The following is a 24,677-nucleotide window of genomic DNA, read 5'->3' as shown; positions in this document are numbered from 1 at the left end:
AGAAACTAGCTAGCTCACTATTTCCCATTATGTTTGTTATGGCAGGGGCGTCCAAGAGACCGAAGAAGACGTCGGAGGAGGAAGACCAGAAGAGAGAGGAGCCAAGCAAGGAACTGGACCAGGGTAAATCTTTGATTTTAAATCTTTTACTTGTTGGTAAGAGCTCAGAGAAAAGGCAGGAAGTCAGACCAATGCCAAACTCTTCATCTTGCTGAACTACTTAGTAGGCTAATGTCTTTGCAGGTTATGTAGGCTTCATTGTCTTTGCGGATTACGTTAGCCTCAGTATTCACAACTTGTGTTTCTGACAGTAGCTTCTGTAAAAAGGAATTACATTTGGCAAATGAGGACACACATTCATAGGTCACAGAGTACTTTTTAGTGAATAACATGTACAGTAACTTAAAATAAAAAAAGGATATGGGAGTAACAGGAGGTAAGTGACAGTGGAGACAGAGAGAGCCTGATTAGTGAATCACTGCTTTATTAATGAGTAAATACTCTGTTCCCTGCTGTGTTTTGGGGAGTTCACTGCTTCTAATGAGTGTAATCAAATGTTGTTTACGTGGCAGCTGAATGTTAAGATTCACTTCATCAAATCTCAGGCTGGCTTTCCCCTCTGCACGTGAACAAAACAAACATACAAACAAACAAACAAAAAATAACGGTTATATCAGAGGGAGTGAATTAAGCCTGCATAATGTGAATGGAGTGAAGTGGCTGGTGCAATGGTTTTCATTTATTCCCCCGTGACAAACAACCGAGTGTAAAGTTCACTCTCAGGGTGAGTCATGTTGAACGAGAGTCGGAGCTCTTTGTGTGAGCATGTTTACATCTCCTGTCCAGGACATAGACCCCAGCGAGCTTTATTATTGACACAAAACAAGCACGGCTGAACTGGGCTCAAGTCCTCCTCTCAGCTCCCTGAAGTGGGCTTCAAGTCCTGCGAAAAATGCTGCATGGATGAAAAGGTTTGCCAACACATTTGTGTCTGTTTTTTAAAATTCCCTCCTGGCCAGTATCTGAAGAGAACATCAGTCTGCAGTATCTTTCATTTTCTGTCTGCAGTATCGAGTGAGTACAAAATATTTACACCACGGTTTCCAGGCAGGGTTATAAAATGTCCAATTAAACGGCCACAAAGATACACAATGACCATAAAGATACACAAAACAACCACAAAGATAGGCTACATTAAATAAGCACAGGGACACCATAACAAGGCGCAAAGCAACTTCAACGAGTTACTAAACATCCACAAAGAGATACGAAACAACTACAGAGAGACACAAAATGACTGCAAAGAAACAAAAATAAGCAAAAAAAAAACAACCAAAGTGACCACAAAGATCAAACCAAGACAACTCTAAAGAATCACACAATAACCATGGAGACACAAAGCAACAACAAAGAGAGTCTGAACAGCTATAGAGACACAAATGACCACGGGTTCTGCTCATGTGTCAGTTTCACCTGTTGATGATGTTGCCAATTCTCCTTAAAATACTTTCTATTAGCATTTTAAAACCCAGCACACACTTTACATGAGCGGTAACATGGTGAGTGAGTAGCTGGATAGGTTGACAGAATATCTCTAGTGTTTAATTAACTGTGTATATTTGATAAGCTACGATAAAAAACACAGGTTTTGTCCAAGGCACACGCACGTTATCACACACGTTATCAAAGACAATAGCCACTCAAAGATCAAATTCTGTGTCAGACAACTGGCATTTTATGTCAAAAACTATCTTGTCAAAACATTTGTGCTGCTATAGAGACATACACACAAAATTGATTTGTTATATCATCTGCGCAAAAATAGTTTCGGCCAAATTTTGTACCATTTTTGTTTTGAATTATTATTCTATCATGGCTAATTGAAATTAAAAATATTGAATTACACAGATATTTAAACTCATATTTTCAAATGGATGCTGCTGTTATATTCTGTGATTGTCAATCTTGTGTCCAATAGTGTATTTTCATCAAAGTCACACTGAGACTTGTTTATGTGATTTCATTATACATACCATGTTTTTATTGGAGCTAAAATGAACACTCGATTAATAGATTAGTTAAGTGAAAATAATTCAGCAGCTACTTTTTATACCCACCTGATCATTTTAGTAATTTTTCAAGTGAAATTGCTAAATATTACCTTAATCTGATTTATAAATTGTCATCATCTTTGTTAAATAACTCAACATAATGTAGTTTGGTCATTTGCTTCATTAACTATGAAATGTGCAATATACATCTATATATAAAATATAAAGCAGAAATAGCTGTGATATATCAATAGCATGTATATTGATCGCTGATATTTCATGCTGAATTAATTGATCGTTGACAATAAGAATAGTTTGTAAATCGTGCTCCTAGCTGTAGCCTATGTATAATTAAAACACATTAATGTCAGACAGAAAAGACTTTAGCCAAGTTTTCTTTATTCAAAAAGTATTTTAAGCAGTGCAATAAAAAAAATCTGCAGAGCAAATTCAAGGGACAGTACTTACATACAGTACAATATCAACAACAGACAAATGCACACATACAAAGCGAACCTGAGTTGCAGTGTACTGAGTATGAAGCCTGTGGGAACATAATAATACAGTGATGTCCTGCACATGCTGCCAGTTCGTGCACACTCCTTTTCCATCCTCTCATGTTGTTTGTCAGTGCAGTTATTTCAGTGAGATGAGTAAGACTTCGTGTGGCTGATGGTTGAACACTTATCCCCTCCTGCGTAGCCACAGGACGGCTTTAAGTGAACGGACTAGCAGTGCCAGCGCTGTGCGGGTGGAGGCTGGGAAACCTTGTCACACTATGAGAGAGTCCCTGCTCAGTGCGGCGCTCTGTCAAAGGGAAACACCACACGAGAGCCACACGTAAGAGACGTCGCATTCATGCTCATGCAGGGTTAGTCCAGCCTGGTGCCTGAGGTATGATATCGAAGCTTTATTACAAGTCACAGAGGTCGTGCAGCTCAAGCTTTGTTAGTAATGACTGCAATACTGATTCCACTTGTGTGTTTTAGGATATTTAGTAAGCCAGAGTGTAAGCATGGAAAGATTCAAATGTGAGTTCAATCATTTCAGTCGCTCTCTTTCATTCAGTACAGATTAATACCAAAAATATTACAGCTACTTATATAAAATCACATAAAAACTCATTTAAAATGACTCAATGTTAAGGCCTTGCATGTACATTGCACAAGAGACAATCAGATTATGTGCTTAATACTGTAAAACATTTAGGAATGGTTGAAGTACAAGGCTCTCGCTGTTCTGTCTTCTTGTGGTCAACAAATCCCATACAGAGATCAAAATGAATGATTCCTATTGAACATGAATATCTACAGAAAACATTTTTTGGAAGAAACTTTTGCCTGTATTTGATAGATACTGAGAAGAAATTAAGGAGGAGGCGGGAGCGCCTTCATCTGGACCGTCTGATATGTGTGTCTGAAGTCTGTGTATTTGCTACCAGTCGCCAATGAAACAACATTATTGAAAGGCTTAATTATAGTAGGTAAATCACATATTATATGTGCATTATAAAAAAGTAAATCAATCGTGCATGAAGTCTGTGTGGGGCTATTAATACTCACCAAGTTTTCCTCAGAGATCTGTATCTCGTTTCTTATTATTCATTTCGTAAATAACCACAAGAAACCATCAAAGGTAAGTTTCAGTTTCCGTCTATTTTAGTTTTTCTCCTTCTATTCTCTGTGTTCCTGCCATTTCCTCACTGAGTATTGATATGTCTTTGTTTATCTGAAGGACGAAAAGGCTGATATTTTTTTTTTATAAGAGAACTCCAATGATCTGTGAAGCATCATAAACCCACCAACAGACTAATGGAGACCCATCCGAGCTTTATCTTTCTGTACTGATAAGTCATTAAGAGCAATAATGCTCCTGGCAACTGTGCGTCTTGCTGATGTGTTTTTAATGGATTACAGACACTAATGGAGGGGAACAGGCCGCGTCAGTCTTTGGATACTTTGGTCTCTTAATGGGATTTGTTGACAATATGAGACATATACAATATCAACAGCCTTGTCCTGTGAGTTTATACAGGATTTAGAGTCCATGTTCCTGCTACAAGTAACTCACCAGGTTTCGGTTCCTGTCCCGCTCCTCTCTGCCCCCCTGTAGCGTGTGGGACGTCCCCTGGTGGGGGCGGGTGTAACAGAAGGGTCTCGCGCTTGGTTCGGTGGTTCTGTATCTCTCAGATCTTGGAGGTTCTGCCGTGCGATATCTGTCCGTGGCCATGTCGGCCCTGCGGTACCGCTCCGCCTCCAGCTCAGAGTACGGAGGCAAAGGGTCCTCCTCTTCTGGACGGTTGCTTGGCGACCGGCTGTAGTGACTATTGCTGCCCTTTCCTCTGGAGCTGCCTTTGGAGGGAGTGTCACTGTCCTCGTCCATCCTCCCAGCTACTCTGTCCCCTCCCTGCCCCCTGGACTTGCTCTCCAGCACATTGTTTAGGAAGGTGTCATCGTACCCTCCTCTTTGCGGCGGCCGGCAGGGCCGATCGCTGTCCCACGTGTCCCTCCTCTTTTGTGGTAAAGGCGAGGGGCTGCGGCGCCGCCAGTCATCATCTTCATCTCTGTAGGAGCGCCTGGGGGGGCTGTAATCCCGCTCGTAGTACCGGTCTGGAGGATCCACACGTCGACCACGGGAGCCGTATGATTGGGCAAAATCCTCCAGCTCGTCCAGGGAGCCGGAGCGCCCTCTTCTGCTCAGGGTCTTTCTCTTCAGATGCTCTGAGCGCGGGTTCCACCTGCAAGGACGAGCACACGACTCAACACAGAGTGACATTGACTTTATACTTGGAAAATAACCCTGAAAAAAACAACATAATCCAAGTGGAGAATATTGCAGGACATAAACTCAAACATTAACCACAAACCAAGAAATCCCATTAGTATAGCCTCCGTAGCATAGCTCTGAGCAGCTCGTGGCTCTGCTCCGCTGCTCTAAAAATAGCTTGCACCGACAATTAAAGGTACTCCTAAAACTATAGGGATTATGGGCCAATTTGCCAAAATGTTGAACTATCCCTTTAAAGGATGGGCTCAGTGTAATCACAGGAGTGGTAGTATGTGAGTGGATCAGTATCTACTCTGTACAGACAGGACAGAAGTTAATTGGAAGGTTTTGTCCCACAGGGCTGGAGTTGCAGCAGCAGAGGTGCTGGGCAGCAGGTGGAGCAATTTTACTGTGGAGACTTGCACAGTGGTTGGGAATGAGAGGTTGTGAGTGTAAATGATGGTTTGAGTGGTTGTGTTTGGGACCTGTTTTTGAAAACACCTCTATGGAAATGAAACTTCCCTTGTTCGAACACTCAGGAGACAGCCAGCTGCAAATTTTTTAAGGTTTGGGGGATTTTTCTTACCCGCTGCCTTGATGGTTTATTCTGCATCTCCATCTTTAACTGGAACTAGTTTTTTGCCAATATGGGTTTAGCTTTGCATCCCTCTAGAAACCTCACCCACTGGTCCAACATGAAGCCTTGTTGGTGCAACCACACCCATCCCCTGCTGCACACTTACAGCCGCTTTGTTCCATATGAATTAGTCTGTCCGAGGCAGTTAGTCACAGTAAATGTATTGGACATGTAGAGCGGGAGATCATCATCACCACTAGGACAATCTGTTGATACTTTACCTTCTGTCCAGTTCATCGTCTGATTGGTGTCCTCTGTCCCGTCTGGGCCTGCGGGTCTGTGTGGGCGGAGCTGCTCTCACCACTAACTGGTCATCGAGATCTGCGATGGGCGGGAGCGCCTTCATCTGGACCGTCTGGTAGGTGTGTCTGAAGTCTGTGTTCCCTCCGTCGTGCAGAGAGCTCAGCTCTGATAAGCTACTGGCTGTTGCAACACACACATCACTAAAATCACATTTGCGGTTTTTGTGATTGGCATACATTTCACAACTTTCAGATACGCTGTGAAAAGGTTGTAGTCAAACGTGTCAGAGTAAGACGTGGTCAAAAGCACTGTGTGTAGGTGTCTGGGATTAAACTGACTATATAATCATGAACTGATTACAGTTTACTGCAAATTACTGAGGGCGGTCATGTCTCGTGTGCTACCTCAAACTACTGTCACAACCCAACTGAAAGGACACATCTATTCTTTATTCCTTATCAACAATGATACTCTTCTACCAGTAAAAAGTAAATTTACTCTGTGTCCAAGGCTACAGGTAGAGCTTATTCCTTTGTGCCATTGAGCAACTACCAACACATTAATGAGCCACACTGTTGAGTAACATGGTCCTTTATTACAGCAAACATGGGTTAGTCCCACCACTAAATACTCACCAAATATGTTCCACTGAAAATAGTTCCCAGCAATGACACAATTTAGCCCTGTCTTAGAAACGTTTGTTGTGAACTACTGTAAAGAAGTGTTTTAGAAAGTAACATTACAATATAAGAAAACTGTACATATAAAAAATTGCTTCAAACTGAATGAGAAACTCTTCAGTTAGATGTTATTAAATGAATGTAGGGATTAGATGTGAGCCGGTACTAGTTATTTTACACAGAGCATGCACATGAAAGACAAACACTTGCACATGACGTGACACACACACATAATGGCAAATGCACATGCACTTACACATACACCCACACGCTCACACACACATATGACAGAAACTGGCCTAATCTGTGCAGGCTTACGTTTGAAAGCAGCCATCTTTGCAGAGGGAAAATGAGCCAGCTCCTTCTCTATGTAGTAGTGGACTTTCATTGAGTCCTTGTCTTGACTGGCTTTCAGTCGATAACCACTGTGCACTGTGGATGTGAATACACAAACACACATACACCCGTACACACACACACACAGCGACATACAGTAATCATCCTACGTACATAATATACTGTAGAATTGAGTTTGTAATGCACATTCTTATAAGGCAAAAATAACACCCAAAATCAAACATGCTGATCAGATTTAAAAGACAAACATGCATGTTTCTGTTTAGATTAGATGCAGACATGAGGATGAGGGACGACCAATGAAATGAGGGTTAGTGAAGTCAAGTCATTGCTGCTGAAACAGGCTGTTCTCCTATCTTTGGACTCACCTCCAGCCAGGTTGTTCTCCACTGAGGGTATAGAGGTGATTTTGGGGTCCATAATGGTTGAAGGGGCAAGAGGAACAACAGCAGGGACACCAGGGATGTAGTAGGGATAGATGGGGACCTGGGGGGGGTGCCCGCTCTTCGCCATCTTCCCTGCTTCATACACTGTGCGGGACAAAAACACAACACTAAAGGGTGACTGAAGAGAGGTTGATTCAGAGATTACACCTCAGTTTAAGGCAGTAATGTTTTCAGGTCATGTAGTTGTTGCTGTCTGTTGTTGCTCACAGTGTCGTGGGCAGCAGCAGGTGTCGGGGCAGCAGCAGCAGCGGACGTAGCAGCAGCAGGAGTGAGGGCAACACTGGCACCAGCAGATCCCCAACAGCAACAGGAACAAGATGCTGCCCAGGGCCACAGATCCCACAAAGGCCCACTCTGGAATAGACACACACAGACATGGAAATATAAAATATAGATAAATATATGCACTGAAACATTAAATACTCTGTCCCAGCTCCTGTAAAGTCATGCAGGAGCTTCAGACTGCTTTCAAATGATGTCATTGTCACTCTACTTCCATTCAGTAACAGAGAGTACGACTATGTTGGTCATGAGTTTCATACTGTTTCTGTAATAAAACATCTCAAAGCAAATACTGTTTTAGATTGGGAACCCTGTGGCAAAAATATTAGCTAATTTGGCATCCATAATCTAATTTGATGTCAGTCTAGAGGTAAAAAAAAAAAAAAGTCTTAATACCGCAGGAGGTCGGCCAAAAAAAATGATGTTACTCATTACAGGAGAATTTGGGGTTGGGTTTCGTTCTCATGGTTTTCATTCCAACTTATACTGATTACAAAACATAGATCATGATATCACAAAAGATAAGTCAGATGGGGCCAAAAATTACATGTCCTCCCTTCCTCCTTCTTCTTGGGCTAGCTCAGTTGTAACCAGGGATGGCTATTGATATTGTTGTTGCATCTACTTTTGATTTTTACATCTGAATTGACAAACCTTTCTGCTTGTGTTACACAGCAACTGAAAAGCTTGTTTCCTCCAGTGGTTTTAACTCTTTGGTTTAAGTTGAGGGGTTTCCAGATCTCAGAAGTTGCTCGGTTGAGCACAATGTCACCAACCAAAACTTGAGATGTCGGCCAAAACTACACCCATTTGCCAATTGCCATTACCTATGATCTTCCTTTAACACCAGTTTCTTTCCAAATAAGTATCCAAAAACCACAGAACACTAAATTAGGAAAGTCAAGGGTTTCTCCAGGGAACTCTGAGTGACACTTATCCATCTTCACATCTCATAAACATTTCAGCCCTAACAACGTACTTCCTCAGGGCGTGCCGAAAAGCAAAAATCCACTCAAACCCCCTCAGTAATTCAACACACATCCCCTGTGGAATTCAAATCATGACCAGAGGCGGAGGATAAGTCTGATTTTTTGGTTTACATTGCTTCAGTAACCTACTGACTGTGTGTATTCAAATTAGATTAGATCATGTGCCCGGTGTCGCTTCATCAGTCTGACCATAGCAAACAGTTGTTAGTGAAAGAGAGTTGTGATTGGTGGGTGAAATTTGAACATAAGGCAGCAGTGGTGAAGCTAGAAGGTGCCAGGCAGTGAGACAAAAGTGCAGGTGAGGTGCCGTACCTGGCATAATCTCCACATCAAACTCAGGGAGGATATCGTCCCGCTCACCTGTCCTGCCTGCAGAGAGAGGGAAAGCACAGGTGAAGGCTGGAAGAGGAAGCAGGAAGCAGGAGTCAAAAGGTGGCAGAGTGGGTGATTAACGGTCATGCAGTAATTGAAGAACTGAAGGACGAACTTCTCACACAGTCAGCAAACACAACGTTGATTACAAACATACTTGACCACTTAAATCTGACTTAAATGAATTACATTTTACATAATGCATGCTGTGTTTACTCTGAAATAGCTACACGTTTTTATCAACTGTGTTAGTAGTGTGACAGTCAGTAGGTTGCTCCATACGTCAATGGTCAATGCACACGGCGATGACACATCAATCAATTATCAACAGACTTCCACTTGGGTGTCTTTCTCAACAACCACCTGGATGGATAACCTTAAAATTAGCTACATGTCTCCCTCAAGATGAAACAAGCTTTTCAAATGGCACAACCATTAGGGCAAAGTTTTCGGACTGCCCAACACTTTGTTTTAAATAGATGCATTAGTCATATTTGCAAACGGTAGCATAAAGCAGGCCAAACTAAGATGGTGCGGTGCACATGCTAAAATCTTAGCATTGTCACTGTGAGGATGTTCACATGCTAAGGGTAGCATTCCCTCAAACCAACACAGTACCTTACTAAAACTAGCTTGACTCCAATCTCACCCAAATATGATGCATAAACCAGGATTCAAAAGTCAGATCTATTGCACATACCCAAATTAATAAGAAACCTGTAGGCTAGCGCTTTATTGATGGGGTGCAAACCAACCACCAACACAAATTAATGAGTGAATGCACATGCGTGTCACACGAACACACACAAACAGGAGAGAGATGCCAACAAAAGCAGTGTGTGAGGACGATGATGGGGGCATGGGAAACTGGGGCACACAGTGATTCTAGGGCAACAATTTACCAGTGGAGCTCATCAGAAAAAGGCCATATAAGTTGTATGGTTGTGAAACAATGCCTCTTTTGTGCTTCATATACCAGATAAAGAGGTCAAACTGGAGTGAAATTCATGGGGAGAAAAATACAGAAATAAAAAGGACTTCAACAGGTTGTGCTGAGGCTGAGACATCACTACAGGTGCTCATGTCTCTGGTGTGTGTTTGTCAGACCATAATTACCATAAATACCAGTTACTGTCTGATCTGACTTAATAGTCACTGGGAGTCGGGCTCCAGAGTGTGCTGAGTATGCTGTTTTTATGTAGGTGGGGAAAAAAACACAGCACACCCCTCCCTGATAAAATAAGCATTCATCCTACACTGGCCTGGCTGGCACACTCATCAACATACCATGAAGCTCAGTAACGCTGAGTAACCTGAGAGAGCCGAGGAGCTATGCAGCCCTGAGAGGGTGGGAGGGAGGGAGGGAGGCAGCGAAAGATGCAGGGAGAGCACTGAAGGTCGAGGAGTGAGTAATGGAGGAGAGAGGGTAAAGATTTTGCAAGAGAAAAGAAAAAAAGATGAACAAAGGGGATGAAAAATTAATCCAAGAGAAAAATTAAACCAGAGATTAGGGAGGTGTCGAAAGAACAAGCAGCAGATGTTGGTGCTTAGAGACTTAGAGACTTTCTTTTGCTCCCATGCAGATGAAAACATTGACACCAGTTGAATTTTTGGTTTAATTTGTGGAGGTCATGTGCAAAAGTACTTACATATTAAAACAAATAAGATATAACATTTTAATCAAGTGAACTTTAGAGATGCCGGCAAAAAATATGTTGCTACTCTCAGGTACAGAACAGGCTCACTGTTTCCAGTCTGTGCTGGGCTAAACCAACTGGCAGCTGTGAGACACTTGATATGAGACAGATATGCTGTTAAAGTGAAAACTTCAGGAAAAGGCCAATCTGGCTTTGTAGCTGCAACGTGGCAAAAAAAAAAAATCTAGATCCAAAAATGCTGTGTAGCTAGTGGTGTTATTCTCACAAGTTTTACCCCCCTCCTCCTCCTCGCTGCTCTCCTGTGAGCTGGTTATAATCAGATTAGTGCACAGTGGAGGAGGGGCGTATGAATGAGCAGACTTTGATACTACAAGCTCGTTGTGTCAGTCTTAACCTAAAGGAAGAAAACTCTACCGGGTAACTTTCAGGTCGCACACGAGAGTTTAGCCTGGTTCTGTCTCTTTTCTATGTCTCTCTCTCCCACTCTCTTTATGTCTCAGCCACACACCAGCAGCAGAAACCCTTAACATACTCCCCGTCTTCTTTGAAAAAGCACATTGCCATGGTAACAGCTTAAGGAGTGGCTTTGGCAACAATGGTCTCCACAATTTCTGTCTCGGCGGGGTGGACGTGCTATTTTCAGGATTCATTAACAGTAGACGGTGAATCTCCGACCTTCAGCACTGACATATTAGCCGGTCGCTGGAGGTTCAAGACCTTCGTCTAATCATTAATCGGCAACAAACACACTACGACGAGCAAACACAACACACCCAAACACAACCTGCTGTGCAGCTGGAAGTACAGTATGCGCCTATATTGTCTGCTAAGCTGCGCAATGACAGTGTCCAACTGAGTTAAGATGTATCTAAAGTACAGTCCAGCCAAGTCCATGTCAGCCCCCAACAATAGTGTCTGTCATGGAGAATCAGGACCATGAGAGGCCAGCACCATTTGGCCGTTGCCATGGAAGCTGTTGTATAGAAACTTTGGCATGCAGGCCACAAAAAAGGCCGTTTCTAAAACCTTCGCAAACCAACAGAGAGAAGCTTCACTGAGCAACATGCAAACAAACAAACATGTAAACAAAGCAAACTGCAGCCAACGGTTCACCGTCAGGCACAAACTCATGTTGTTCCTTTAGTGGAGAAATTGAACGTATAGGCGTACCTAGGACCAGTAACTCCAGCTGACCCTCGTTCACCCCCTCCAGGTCGTCGGCAATAACGACTTTACAGAAATAAACTCCGCTGTCGCCCCACTGCAGCTCCCCGATCCTCAGGTCGGCTTCTGCACGGAGACAAGGAGACCGGTTTAGACATACTGCGACACTTCACATCAATGAATCACCACTGATTACTCACTATTATTCTTTAATCATTCTGTCAGGATATAGCTCCTTTATGGAGTCTGTAGTGACCTGACCTTTGACCTATTATATATTTACTTTGAAGGCATTTTTAGATCTATACATAAGATTTAGCTTAAGATTTTTGGCAAACTACAAACTGAATGACTTAACTTATCATGGAAATGCACAATACACTGGCATGTACAAAATACACCTGAAAATTGACACATGCAGTAATGTATCTATGGTGATTAGTGATTAATCAGTTATTTTTTCGGATAAATCAGTCATCTCATTTCTAATAATGCCAAATACTATAAACACATCTCGGGAAAACTCATTCAAAGACTCCTTCAAACTGCCTCTTCTGTCCGCACATCAGTCCACAACACAAATGTATTCAATGCACAATAATACAAAAGACAGCAAAACTGCATCCTCATGAATGCATGCCATCTTTGTTGGATATAATTACTTTTAACAGATAATCAGTTCTGAAAGGACCAACTAATTAATCAACTAATTGTTTCAGCAGCACTAATATGATTAAGCTTATGTTTTTGTTTTTGTCACCTGCACAAGCCGAAGCTTTATACAGAATGTTTTACATGAATGTTTTACGTCATATATAAGCGATGATAAATGATTTATGGCGTCAGTATTTTTTAACTGACGCCAGGAGCATTGTTGGATGTGGTTTGTTGTGCGAATACATTTGGACGGGGGACGGGTGTTTTGTCTTGATAAGGCTGAGGTTTAAAAGGAGTCCATGCATGAATGGCAGTGAGAGCAGGAGATGGTGGTCACATCAGTGTGTGCAATGCTTGCTCTATTGTAAGACAAAGACAAAAGAGGTTTATTTAGAGAACAGGAAACACAAAGCACAGTCGGCTCTGAGTCCTGCTCAGGGATGAGTCTCAGGGCGCCGTGGTCAAACAGCTGCAGCAACTCTCGCTCTCATTAAGCCCTAGATATCTTTCCCAACATGGAGGATATAAGAATGATCACATTACTGTTTACGATGGCAATGTCTCGGCCTTTGTAGTGCTCAGCCAGCGTCATGGAGGCTCCCTGCGCCGAGGCCACGACCCGGACCGTGCGGCTGCTGTCGGAGCACTCCAGGTGAGACGTGGCCCCCAGCTCCGAGGTCTGGATGCCCAGGGTCTCCGGCAGGCTGAAGGACTCTCGCGAGCGGTCTCGGCAGTAGGACTTGTACCACCACTGCACCACGGGGGTCTGGGTGGAGGCCGTTTGGTACTGGCACGGGAGGACCACGGACTGGAAGAGCATCGCAAACCGCTGCTTCTCTCGCACGATGACATTGACACCATCACAGACGCACACTGACACAGACAACACAAACAGGGCATCGGTTAGTCGAAAGTAAAACAGTAAAAACAGATAACAACAGTATATAGCTACTTGAGACTACTGGTCAGCATTTAGAAAAAACACACTGACCTACTTGTCCTGCAGAACTGAAACCAGGCAACTTCACAAACAGTTTTCCCCCCTTGGATGGGCATTAACTAATAATCATTAAAGATTGATGATTTTTATTATTCTTTTTTTTTTTATCACAGGCTTAATCAAATACTGAAAAATGAACAACTGCTTTTCTCCTCACTGTGACATCTTCAAATTTTCTTTTTGTCTGCACGTCAAACTGAAAGTCAACTTATATTTTCAGGTTAAACTGTATAAATAGCTGTATACAGCAACAGCCCTGCAATAAATCTCACTGTTGTGGAGCTTATAAGGTTAAGCCTTTGTTTTAACGGTTCACATCTCAAGACTTTCAAGTCCTTGTGTGGATACTGGCAGTGAAACAAATGAAGGAGGGATGCCTTCCTATAATGCAACACTGATGTCAGTGGTGGGTTGAAGAAGGAATGAAGGAGGGTGAACTATTACACAAATCAAGTGGGTGTCTTCCAAAGTTATGGTTTTGTTAGTTTGTAACATCCTCTTTTTGTGTTGTGTTTTCTTACTGTGATCAGATAGAGGCATGAAAACATCAGCGGCAAATTTCCCACTGAAAAGACTCTGAGGATGTGAGGATGTTGCTGAGAGCAGCAAGCTCGACTCAAATAGGATGCATAAGTTATGTGAGTCAGAATCCAGAAGTCAGACTTTCTGTGTTGTGTTTTCTTACTGTGGTCAGATGGCAGCATGGAAGCATTAGTGGCAACTTTCCTACTGAAAAGACTCTAACTCAAAACACACACCCACCTGGTTCTTCTGACTCAGAGCTGAGGCTCATATTAGCTCTGGCTGAACTTTCTGCACAAATTGAGGATGGTGTATTCTGATCCCTTGCATCGGGAAGTCATGTTTTCTCAGGCAGTATGAGCAGACGACACAGTAATAAAGCTGTTGTTGTATTAGACTGCATTGGTTTTGGCTGAGTGGACATAAGAAACTGGCAACTCAGTGTCGACAAGAACAGTCAAAGGACAGGAAAGGGAAGCATGCTGAGATCTTGATAACTGCAGAAACAGCTGGGCCTTATTTGTCGGCATAGATCATTCGTGATGACTCTGCACCTGGGAGATACAGTCATTTGTGTCATATTGAAGCCGGAGAAAAGACAGGGGCAGAGATTAGGTGAGTGGGGGGCTCCTCTGTTGCTCTGTACCAGGGTCAGGAAGGTTAAATTCCAGTCTGTGTGGGGGGCTGGGAGGCCCCGTGGAGAGGCAGGGGGTTGTCATCACAGAGGGAGGGGATGGAGCGGTCAGACGCTCGTGGGTACTCTCTGCTAGTCATATTAGCTCTAGGTGGGGCAGGAACTCACTCTAAACATTTCCCAGAAGACAGGAAATCAAAACAAAAGCAAGTCCACCAGCCTGGCTCTCCGGTGGAGCAGCAAGACGAGCGACGGGCATATAGCGTGTTTAGTGTTTATCGCCTTTATCTAACACGGATGCTTTTCCTAGTTTCCTGCTAGAATGAGAGCAAGTCTTATTCTACAACAGCAACGTCTAACAACCACTTCTAGTATCAGTTATGATTGATTAATGCATCAACAGAAAAACAATGGCCAACGATTTTATCATTTAGTTATTATTTAAGTCATTTTTCAAGCTAAAATGCCAAACATTTGTTTAGCTTTTCTCTTTTTTCTCTGTCTTTTCTCTGTCAAATTAGTCTTAGTCTAAATTATTGTAACTGGCATTTCCACTATTACTGTATCTGACATTTAATTCTTCAAATGATGGACTGGTTAAGGAAATATTCATCAATCAATAATGGACATCATTATTACGTGTGTTCCATCTTTTGCTCAATCAATCAAGTGTTGACACCTTCAAGTGTTTTATCGACTAACAATATTGACATAAAACTGACAAATAAACAACACATGATCAAATTTGAGAGGCTGGAATCATCAAATCGCTGATTATTTCTCAATTATTAATGGATTTATTGACTAGTTGTTTCAACTGTAGCAGCCATACTACATTTAGTGAACCTGGTCAATAGGTTTCTGATTTATAGGACGCACATAAACTACACAAGTGCAAGACAAACAGTGGTGATGGTGATTAAGCCAAATGATTTTACAGGATAAGAGAAGAAGGGAGGAGGGGTGATAGAGCTCTAAATTCCTCCCATGAAACAGCACTGGTCTTCCCTTTGTTTCTTTTTTTTCATGGACCAGTCCATTGTTAGGACTCCCTCTCCCTCCCTGCTGTCCCACTTGAGGGCCAGGAGAAGAGGGGGGTTTATGGGGGAGAGGGTCACAGACTCCCAACCAATGGGAGCGCCAGGCCTCGTCCAGCTGGTTGCGAACAGGCCAATTATCATCCAGAGATTTAAACCCAAACCGTTACAGCACAAACACGTCAGTTCGAGGTGAGAGGAAGTCCGGAGAAACAAACACAGAAACCTGCTGGATGCACCTTTGACTCACTGATAACTATTGTTTACACCAGCCTCACATCAGGCGTGAGTCACTGTACGTAAATGAGCAGGTTGCGGAGGCAGCACACGGTCGTCTCCTCCTCCTCCACCTGTGTGCAGACTGAGGCCTTAGTTTGAGATGAGATTACAATTTAAACCAGCGAGCAGTAACAAATGTATTCCAGGTCACAGCTCTGGCTGCAGCATGTTTCCTGAACACCATCAGACTTTTCCTCTCCAAAGCTGTCACATTTCCTGCCTTTACTGTGACCTGCATTCCTTCACATTGACTCATTAGCCCAACAAAAACACTGATAAAGAGTGAATATAGTCTCCGTGCTTGATGAAGGATTTCACTACAATGTTACAGTCACCTCAAGAGCCTGTGAAACATTTATCAGCAAGGGTGCATTACTCCCAGATGTACTATCACATGTACATTGTCAGCCCTCTTGTGACACCTTCTTGTACAAATTCGCAGCCACTTGTGTACTTCATTGCACTTGTGGATCAGGCTGCAGCAAACAGTTACTTTCGTTTACAACTAACCTGTATATTTAGTGTCATAAGATGTGAAAAAAAATGCAAAAGTGATGTGTTCAAGTACCTGAATGTATTCATCCAATAGTCTACAAGTCAAAAATATTCATTCTTCCCCCAAAATCCACAGGGAATTATCAAAACAATGAATGGACTATGAATTTGGTTAACTTCCTGTTGATTATTAGGTCTATTCACTGCTGCTCATCTATGAAGGTAGAGGTAGCTATCTGAATGTATTGACCCTTATATTTACTCTTTACAGTGTAGTTTAGAATTCAGATTTTTATTAAATACACCACAGTAGTTTAGTTTCCTGTTCAGACAGGCCTGTAACACCAAATAGGCTATAAGTGGTCCGTTAACAACTGTGTCATATCTGAGGAGATAGAGTGGGGTACTAAAAAGTATAATCAACAGAATATTGGTCTCCACACACCACATCCCAGACGGATTACCAGGGTTGATCAATAAAGACCTTATGGTGTTATTCTTTTTTCTTTTTGTAAATGGGACAAACTGTTACTATAATCACTCTAACCCATCACGCGTAATTGACGCCAAAAAATATTAAACAAGCACTTCACTAAATCTCAATTTGACCGATATTTTCGATTTCGAGTCTTCCATATGCGAGCTCTGGTTTGAAGCAGCGGTGCAGCAGCAGTAAGTTTACACTGGATCAACCTGTTGCGCTGTTGTCGTAAAGATGGAGCCTTTAAAAGAGGGAAAACAGACTTACACGAAGCTCCCAGGAACACAGCCAGCTGGTAGAAGTTCTTTATAAAATCCATTTTTATAGGAAAGTGTAGTTTATCCGCATGTTGTTCTTCATCTCGTTGTCCGCTATGTGCGGCTGCAGCAAACAGGACGCAGGCTGCGACTAACGGGACTGTACCACTTCCCACAGAGGTGATCCAGCACTGACGCTCCCAACTTCCTGTGCCGCAGCGCGTGGACAATAAGAGCGAGGGGAAGGAGAGCTGCTGTCTGGACTGTCTGCTGCTGCTGGGAGCTGTTTCTTTTTTCTACAGCAGGTGAAGCAACAATGGTAATGCAAATAAACGGAAACAGTTTTTAAACATTCTTTAATGAACTCGATTTGACTTCATATGAAAAATGCAATTTAATAGAAATCACTTATACAAAAAAAATGCAAAATAAAAAAAAACTAAAGTAGGCTAAAAACCATTTCAGTATAAACTAGCACTTGACCACTATAATCAAATTCATACCAAAGCATAAATGCAATAAGCATGGCTATAAAAATGCGGGAAATATGTTCAGATGCAGGCACTTCATTAATTGTACAAACTATGAATTAAAGACACAAAATTAAAGATAAAATAGGCCTACAATATTTACACTATGGGATGTCCACAATTTTCAGAAAAGCCTGGTAACAAGTTTTAATAACAAGACCCAAATTACTGCAGTAGACAAGTAAATGTATATGAAGTAAATTAATTGGTGGTTTAAAGGTGACGAATTGACATTTATTGAGATTTGGGAAGGCTTTAACTGAAATGCAAACAAACACTATTTATACCAACAATGATTTAAAATCATATTTTAAGATTAAGATTATTAAAGGTCCTTGGAGATTATATAAGATCTATCTCACTTAAGAAACTTGTCTTCCCTTGAGGAAAGTTGATGATTTACTAATAAAGCAGCTCTGCAGGGACAAAAAGTTAGCTATATAGACTGTATCATATGCCTAGGCTCAAGGGCTAAAGGGAAATGACACAAGGTAAAAAAAAAAAAAAAAAAAAAAAAAAAGATTGATTGATTGGTTAAAAAAAATCATTTGGTTTATTAAAAGCTCAGACCTTTACCTCTTGATTAATTCAGTATTATCCACCTCTGCAACAAGAGTCATCGACTTTCCCTTTTTTCCCAACCATGTTAAGTTACCATCAGTAGCTACTTTCTCCAAAACTTCCACAGTAAAAGCCTTGCTTTTATTGGCAGGCTTTTATTGTGAAAAACACCAGGAAGTGTTGGGTTCTGGTGATGGCAGTGAGCACTGAACAGAGAAAGAATTCAATAAAGCATGAAAAAAATTGTTGGGTTAAGAGGTGGTAACATGACTCTGTTGTGGTAGCAAACATTTAAATTAAATATACCAGGGGAACTCCCTTAATGCTGTTATTTCTTTGTGTTGGCCAAACCCCTGGGCTTTTAATTTAAAACGGAATGAGCAAATTAATTTTGCTATGTGTCTTTATGATGTAATGGGGCACTAAGCAAATCCAAAAACACTTCCAAATGCTTTTGCATCATAAAAAGGAACCAAAGAGCATTCAGTAACTGAGCAGGCTAATTCATATCACTTTCTGTATTGATCCTCACTGTAATCGAGGCGATCACGACTGCCTCTGGCATCATAGCGATCACTGCCTTGGCGATCGTAGTGATCATCAAGGCGATCACGACTGCCACCGTAACGATCCCGTTGATCATCGAGGCGATCACGACTGCCACCGTAACGATCCCGTTGATCGTCAAGGCGATCGCGACTTCCACGATAGTGATCCCGTTGATCGTCAAGGCGGTCGCGACTTCCACGATATTTATCCCGTTGATCATCGAGGCGATCGCGACTTCCACGATCCCGTTGATCATCGAGGCGATCGCGACTTCCACGATCCCGTTGATCATCGAGGCGATCGCGACTGCCACCGTAACGATCCCGTTGATCGTCAAGTCGATCGCGACTGCCGCTGTAGTGACCGCGTTGATCATCAAGACGATCACGATCATGTTGGTCATCACGATAGCGCTGAGAGTCAATGTCACTGCCTTTGCCATCATTCCTTCCTTGACCACTGTAGTGACTGTTTTGATCATCATCAAACTTGTGTCCATCTGGTCCTCCACTCACGTAGCTTTGAGGAACAGTGCTCTTGTCTTCGTACTGCCTGGACTGCTTCGTCTCGCTGTTTGACTTGTCATCCACGTACTGGTCTCCATCTTCTTGCTCGTCTCTGTCATAATACTGCACACCCCCGGTGGCACTAACAGACACACAGTAATACTTATAATCAATACACCTACCAAACCAATTGTCGGTGGCAATTTTGAGTGACAGAATCATACAGTAGGCTACATACCCTTCGACATGCTTGTCCTTTTTTCCCTTTCTCCGACAGAAACAGAAGATGAGAATCCCCAGAACCAAGACACCTGCGACGACTCCTCCGGCTATAGCTGCAACGGACGCCTCATTTCCACCACCTGGAGAAAAAGGTGAAAAGAAAGACATGGGGTTTTCTTAGAATAGGCCTACGTAGTCCAAACCTGAGATCCCCATTTAGCCACCATTTACAGCTTCGTTAGCTATTTTGAACTTCCAAATTTGAGTCTAGTTCTCTGTAAATCAGGCTTCTATTCCAACTATTGATTTCCATTAGCATGACATGGTCACAGAATACAGGACATTTTTTGAACAGTAGCCTACACTAAATAGTATGACCTGTGGTTAGAAAAGAAATCTCTTTTTTTGTTGTTGTTGTCACTGAAATATCCAGTCAAAGATAGACAATCAAGGGACACCAACCTAAAGCTCCATGATGAGGAGCTAGATGCTAACAAATGTGCTAGCCAAGCCAACAAGTGATCATTCTGTAGCCAAATTTGCCAATGTTTTATCATTACAAGCTATAATTAGCTAGATAAGTTGTTTGAAATGGCCGGCAGGCTATTTTAATATGAGAACGTGTAAAACTACTAAATATGCAATAGGCTACATCATGTTAGGCTGCAAATGACAAATGAGTCTACATCCTCATTGGCTGATGGTAGTCCCTGTTTGTGTGCTTATGTAGCCGATGATCATATCTGGCCCTCTGCGTTGGGTTTCTCACGGCCTGCCCTAGGTGGGGTTCAAACCCTGATCTCCTGCACGTCAGGCGACGATGCTAACCGCTTCGCCAAGAGGTTGACAACCGCTTGGCAAATAAGTTAGCACGTCCTTTATGGGTGGAGTGAGTGCACATCCGTTACACTTATACAGCAAGCAGCCAAGATTACACAGCTTTCATGCAGGGGGTAGTTGTACTTGGACGTATAACATATAAATTATTGAGAATTAGGCTAATTAAAGCAGAAGTAAGCGGAATGTTTGTGTTAATATAAGTCTTAAATAGTTATATCTTCCGACGGCAATCACTTATAGAGTGTTTGGTCTGAAACACGTAACGGGTCTGTCAGTCACTCTGCTCTGCTGTAAGCCGAGGAGAAAACTTTCCTTGTATCCTACAACCTTTATCCAATGAGGAGAGAGAACGGCATAAAGGGGCGGTCCTCTCTGTGTGTGCAGCCAAGGGATGCGCGTAAATGTGGTGCCGTAGGGACGAGGGCGGGGGCTGCTAACTCCATCGGCTGACAGGAAGTTAGCCAAAACGACCGGATCGCTTACTTCTGCTTTAAGACAGAGTAGCCTGGCCCTACCACATCTAGTTATGGTTGCTTCCAGGACCAGTCTAGGTCTTTCTCCATTGAGCTCTTTTAGTGGATAAATGCTCACAGTGCTGCTGAAAGTGTAATGTACATTGAGTTTTTTTTTTTTTACACCAGCCTGAATAGGTGAAGCCCACAATCTAAAAAACACTCACCAGGCATCACAGCTAAGGTGAAGTTGCAGCTGGCAGAACTGATTCGATTTGTTGATGTGCAAATGTAGAACCCTGACGTCTCTCTTGAAATATTGAAGAGAGATAGGACTCCATCCCCTGCAAAATAATCAGAAGAATAAGAGCAAACAGTGCTGATGAAGATAAATTCTGTCATCAAAGGGAAATAAACTCTTCAGCTGCAGAGGATGGTTTAAATGCATACTTTCAGTTGTCTTAGGGGGAAATGCCCTCGGATTGTTTTCAACGCTGAAGCTCTTCCATTGATAGGTGGGTGTTGGGGACCCCTCCTCAGACTTGCATGTGAGGCTAATGTTGTGCCAGTACTCTGCTCTTCCATTAATGCTGCAGATCGGTTGAGAGGGAGCAACTATACGAAAACAAAGAAGGGAAGTTACGTCTCTGAGAAGTGTTCTTATTTAATGGGGCCGATGTTTAATGTGGCCAATTCTCACCCAGGACCAAGAGGGAAGTGGTGGCAGCTTGTGTTCCCTCATCGTCTCCAGGGATTAGGACTTCGCACTGGTAACGTCGGTTGTCCTGCATGGTCAACTTGGTCAAGCGTAGTGTGCTCTCACGTTTGATTAAGTCGACATCCATAAAGGCTCTACCTTCATAAGCAGGTGTAACGTCGATCTGATCTGCATTGAAGTAGGTGGCAATTTTTTTCTGAAACGCAAACAACATAGATTATACAGATATCTGCTCAGTATTATAGATATATAGAGTGGTGTGTTGTAGGCTACTGATCATCTTTATGACTGTGGTCTGAGCATAAACTAGGCCTACTGTAGGCTACTACAAGACCATAGACTGAGCACAGAAAAAAGCCAGACCTGTGCTGATATTCAGTACAACCTTAAATGTGATATTGCTTTTACTGTATAAACCCCATATTACAGATTGTGATTTGTTTGTTTATCTTATCAATGTTTTTGTCTACACCAGAATGTACCGGCATGGGTATGTTGCAAACTCTTTCATTTTACTGCAGTGGATGACTATCCATTTCAGGAAGTTTCTATTGTCCATATAAAGAAGTGACAGTGAGTTTGTTTACAAAGACTTGAGTTTCCTGGTAATGATCGGATTTGAGTATCTCGTTTTTGTGTTTGTTCATGTAAATATCCCAATTTTGAGAAACCCGGTTTTGCCACCTGGAGAACTCGGAAAGAAAATGGATACTGTGGCATGTATACGCCTTATCCCAGTTTCTGATAGCTGCGACTATCTGCTGGCAATGAAAAAAACACACGTCATATGTCACATATGCCATCACAGTATTGATGTGAAATTAATCTATAGAGACAAGAAAAAATACTAAATTAAAGTTGTTTTTTTTTTTTTTTTGACTTGACGTCACTTTCATCTTCTTCTTTTTTCATACAACATTTGGGTTACTGGGTCAAAATAACTGCTCTTGCATGTAATCCACACACACACACGTCATAAAGCACTAAGTCAGGGACATTATGCCTGTCTGTTAATCACTCATGTCTCTCACACTCTTTTACTTTCTGTTACAATTTTATTAGGCTCCAAATGCAAGCTGAGACTCTGAGTGGCCCTCGGCTGAGTTAACTAAGTCTCATGTTTAAAATCACATTTTACCAGAATAACACTGTACATCACACATATTGCTGCTAGTTATTTTAACCTCTCACCACTGGATCATTTTCATTGTCAGAGAACGCTTCCCATGTGATGATGACTGTGTTGATTACTGGTTGGGCTGGGACGAAGGAACAGGTGAGGGTAATTTCGGCTCCTCGTGCAGCCTCATATTCTCCCACTGGGATAGAAACTTGTAAGCTCCTGCAGCAGGGCAGTACTGAAACAAATAGAAACATGTAATAGTGGATAACCAATTTATTTTACTAATATGAAAGACATAGGCCTATGTTTGTGTAACATGTAACTGTGGGGCAGAGTGAAACTGATATTTATGTAAATTTCAATTAAATTATAATTCAATATGAATTGTCGTTTTAACAGTACAAATTGATAAATATAAATGATATTAATGGTTTTCCGTGCAGGTTTCTTTCGAGTAAAACACAATCTTACTTCCGGCTGTGAAGGAGACTGTTGGATTAATGATTAACACAGGTTATAATCCCACAAAGGTGTGGCAGTGGTTCACAGAAAAGAGAAATAATGAACATAAAACCTACCTGTAAATATTAGAAAAAGCTTTCGCCATCCCAGTTGCCTGTTTGTCATCATTGCTGAAGAGGATTAAAACATCCAGCCACTGATAAGAATCAGAAATTGATGCTCTCAGTCCAGGAGTGAGAGCTCGCCTAACCTTCACGGTGAACTCACAGGTACAGAGACGTTGACACTTCCAGGTAATAAGTCAACATATAGGTCACATGTGACCAGAGCTAGGGCCAATGACTGATCTGCTTTTCTCCTGATTACAACTGCTCGTTAGAGAAAAAGGAGGATCTACACTTCACAAACTCACAAACTATTGATTGATCAATGATGGATAGATTTATTGTAACCACATTCATTATATATCTACAAACAGAACATGAAAGTCACGTGCTGTAGAACACGCTGAATATGTAGATGTTCAGACAGTGGTGTGTAGCAGTGTGTACTAAATAGCTATATTTCCTCTTGTGGATCACACACGCAAAGACCCTGCTGGATAAACAGATAAAAAAAATACAATATAATGTAGCCTAGTTTTGATTATAATAGTGTACAATAAAAAGTTCTTAAATGTCCTTATAGCTTCTTGAAATTACATCTTAGTAGACATCTTGTGGTTAGTTATTTAATAATTATCTCTCAATATGTTAATACAGAACAGTTCACTGTTGTAAAAATCATTGTCTTAGCATTTGTACACACAAATGCAGCAGTGTCCAAATCAAACACAAGTGATCTTATCCTAACATGCTTTTGTGCTCTATCCATCTAAAGCAGGGGTTCTCAACTAGTCTCACTCTGGGACCCACATTTTCCCATGGTCATTAAGTCGCGACCCACTTTTATAGAATTCAAACCAAGATATATATATTTTTTAAGCCTTTAAAAACTCATTTTGCTCTTTATTGAGCAAAGTGCATTTCAGGGCACATGAATGAAACTGAGGAGGACCATGACAACTGCATATACGGAAGTGAATAAAAAATATCAAACTGCACAAAATGGAGACCAACAAAATGATATATTTGACTTCTAATGCATCTCTGCATTCAGAGCATATTCACAAAAGTGAATAAATATCAAATTGCACAAAATAAAGACCCACAAAACAAGGTATTTTCACTGCATTCAGGCCACGTTAATAAGAAACTGATATCTTTGCATTCAGAGCAAATGGAGCAAATAATAAGAAACTGAGGAGGACCATTACAACTGCATGTGTTCACGTGTCTCGTGTGCCTTTCAAAATAAGTTATTTTTCAAAATAAAAGACATGTCCAACATCAGATGTGCATTAAATATTATTTACTTTTTTGACCAGCTGTCCGCGACCCATCCAGAACGGGTCCGCGACCCACTTTTGGGTCCCGACCCACCAGTTGAGAACCACTGATCTAAAGTCTATGTACAGAATGGCAATGGGAATGACTGAACATTTTCATGCTTTTAAGTTTTAAAAATTACAATAAAATAAAAATGAAACATGTGAAATAGATATGATATGATTAGGACATAATGCTCATAGTACATCCACGGATAATCAGAGGTGTCAAACTAATCACAACCACAAGTTTATTAAAACAACAACAATAAAGTGAATAT

General features: G+C 41.8%; 2 protein-coding genes and 1 long non-coding RNA gene across 5 annotated transcripts; 1 reads left to right on the top strand and 2 right to left on the bottom strand.

The window, feature by feature from the left end:
• Positions 1-769: 769 nt before the first annotated feature.
• Positions 770-7,527, top strand: LOC311004995. The gene is made up of 3 exons (XR_014596324.1): positions 770-971; positions 5,687-5,812; positions 7,390-7,527. It is a non-coding gene; the product is annotated as an uncharacterized lncRNA (long non-coding RNA).
• Positions 2,437-17,162, bottom strand: ildr2 (immunoglobulin-like domain containing receptor 2). Of its 3 annotated transcripts, XM_083997259.1 has the most exons (10): positions 17,018-17,162; positions 12,846-13,175; positions 11,652-11,771; positions 8,764-8,820; positions 7,388-7,534; positions 7,103-7,264; positions 6,696-6,809; positions 5,676-5,877; positions 4,122-4,788; positions 2,437-2,858 (listed from the first exon to the last, which is right to left on the bottom strand). In XM_083997259.1, exons 1-10 carry the CDS (start codon positions 17,067-17,069, stop codon positions 2,823-2,825), a joined length of 1,887 nt encoding a protein of 628 aa, XP_083853385.1. In that variant the 5' UTR covers positions 17,070-17,162; the 3' UTR covers positions 2,437-2,822. The 3 variants fall into 3 exon arrangements, with proteins under 3 accessions (XP_083853385.1, XP_083853387.1, XP_083853386.1); XM_083997261.1 differs by lacking the exon at positions 6,696-6,809; XM_083997260.1 differs by lacking the exon at positions 8,764-8,820.
• Positions 17,163-18,607: 1,445 nt separating this feature from the next.
• gpa33b (glycoprotein A33 (transmembrane), paralog b) lies at positions 18,608-21,961 on the bottom strand (the record flags this gene model as incomplete). The annotated part of the gene is made up of 4 exons (XM_083995988.1): positions 21,368-21,961; positions 21,118-21,282; positions 20,895-21,011; positions 18,608-19,515 (listed from the first exon to the last, which is right to left on the bottom strand). Exons 1-4 carry the CDS (start codon positions 21,597-21,599, stop codon positions 18,608-18,610), a joined length of 1,422 nt encoding a protein of 473 aa, XP_083852114.1. The 5' UTR covers positions 21,600-21,961.
• Positions 21,962-24,677: the final 2,716 nt, after the last annotated feature.

This window comes from Trachurus trachurus (genome assembly GCF_905171665.1).
Source record: "Trachurus trachurus genome assembly, chromosome: 21".
Lineage (NCBI taxonomy): Eukaryota > Metazoa > Chordata > Actinopteri > Carangiformes > Carangidae > Trachurus > Trachurus trachurus.
Note: the sequence above shows the minus strand (reverse complement) of the source record. Positions and strands in the feature narration are given on the sequence as shown.

What these genes read in the sequence shown, in the direction of transcription:
- ildr2 (XM_083997259.1), bottom strand. Translation starts at nt 17,069, where the DNA reads ATGGATTTTATAAAGAACTTCTACCAGCTGGCTGTGTTCCTGGGAGCT. An exon ending in TGATGTGGAGATTATGCCAG is followed by an intron (nt 7,535 to 8,763) that starts GTACGGCACCTC and finishes TGTCTATTCCAG; the next exon opens with AGTGGGCCTTTGTGGGATCT. An exon ending in GACGATGAACTGGACAGAAG is followed by an intron (nt 4,789 to 5,675) that starts GTAAAGTATCAA and finishes TCGTCCTTGCAG; the next exon opens with GTGGAACCCGCGCTCAGAGC.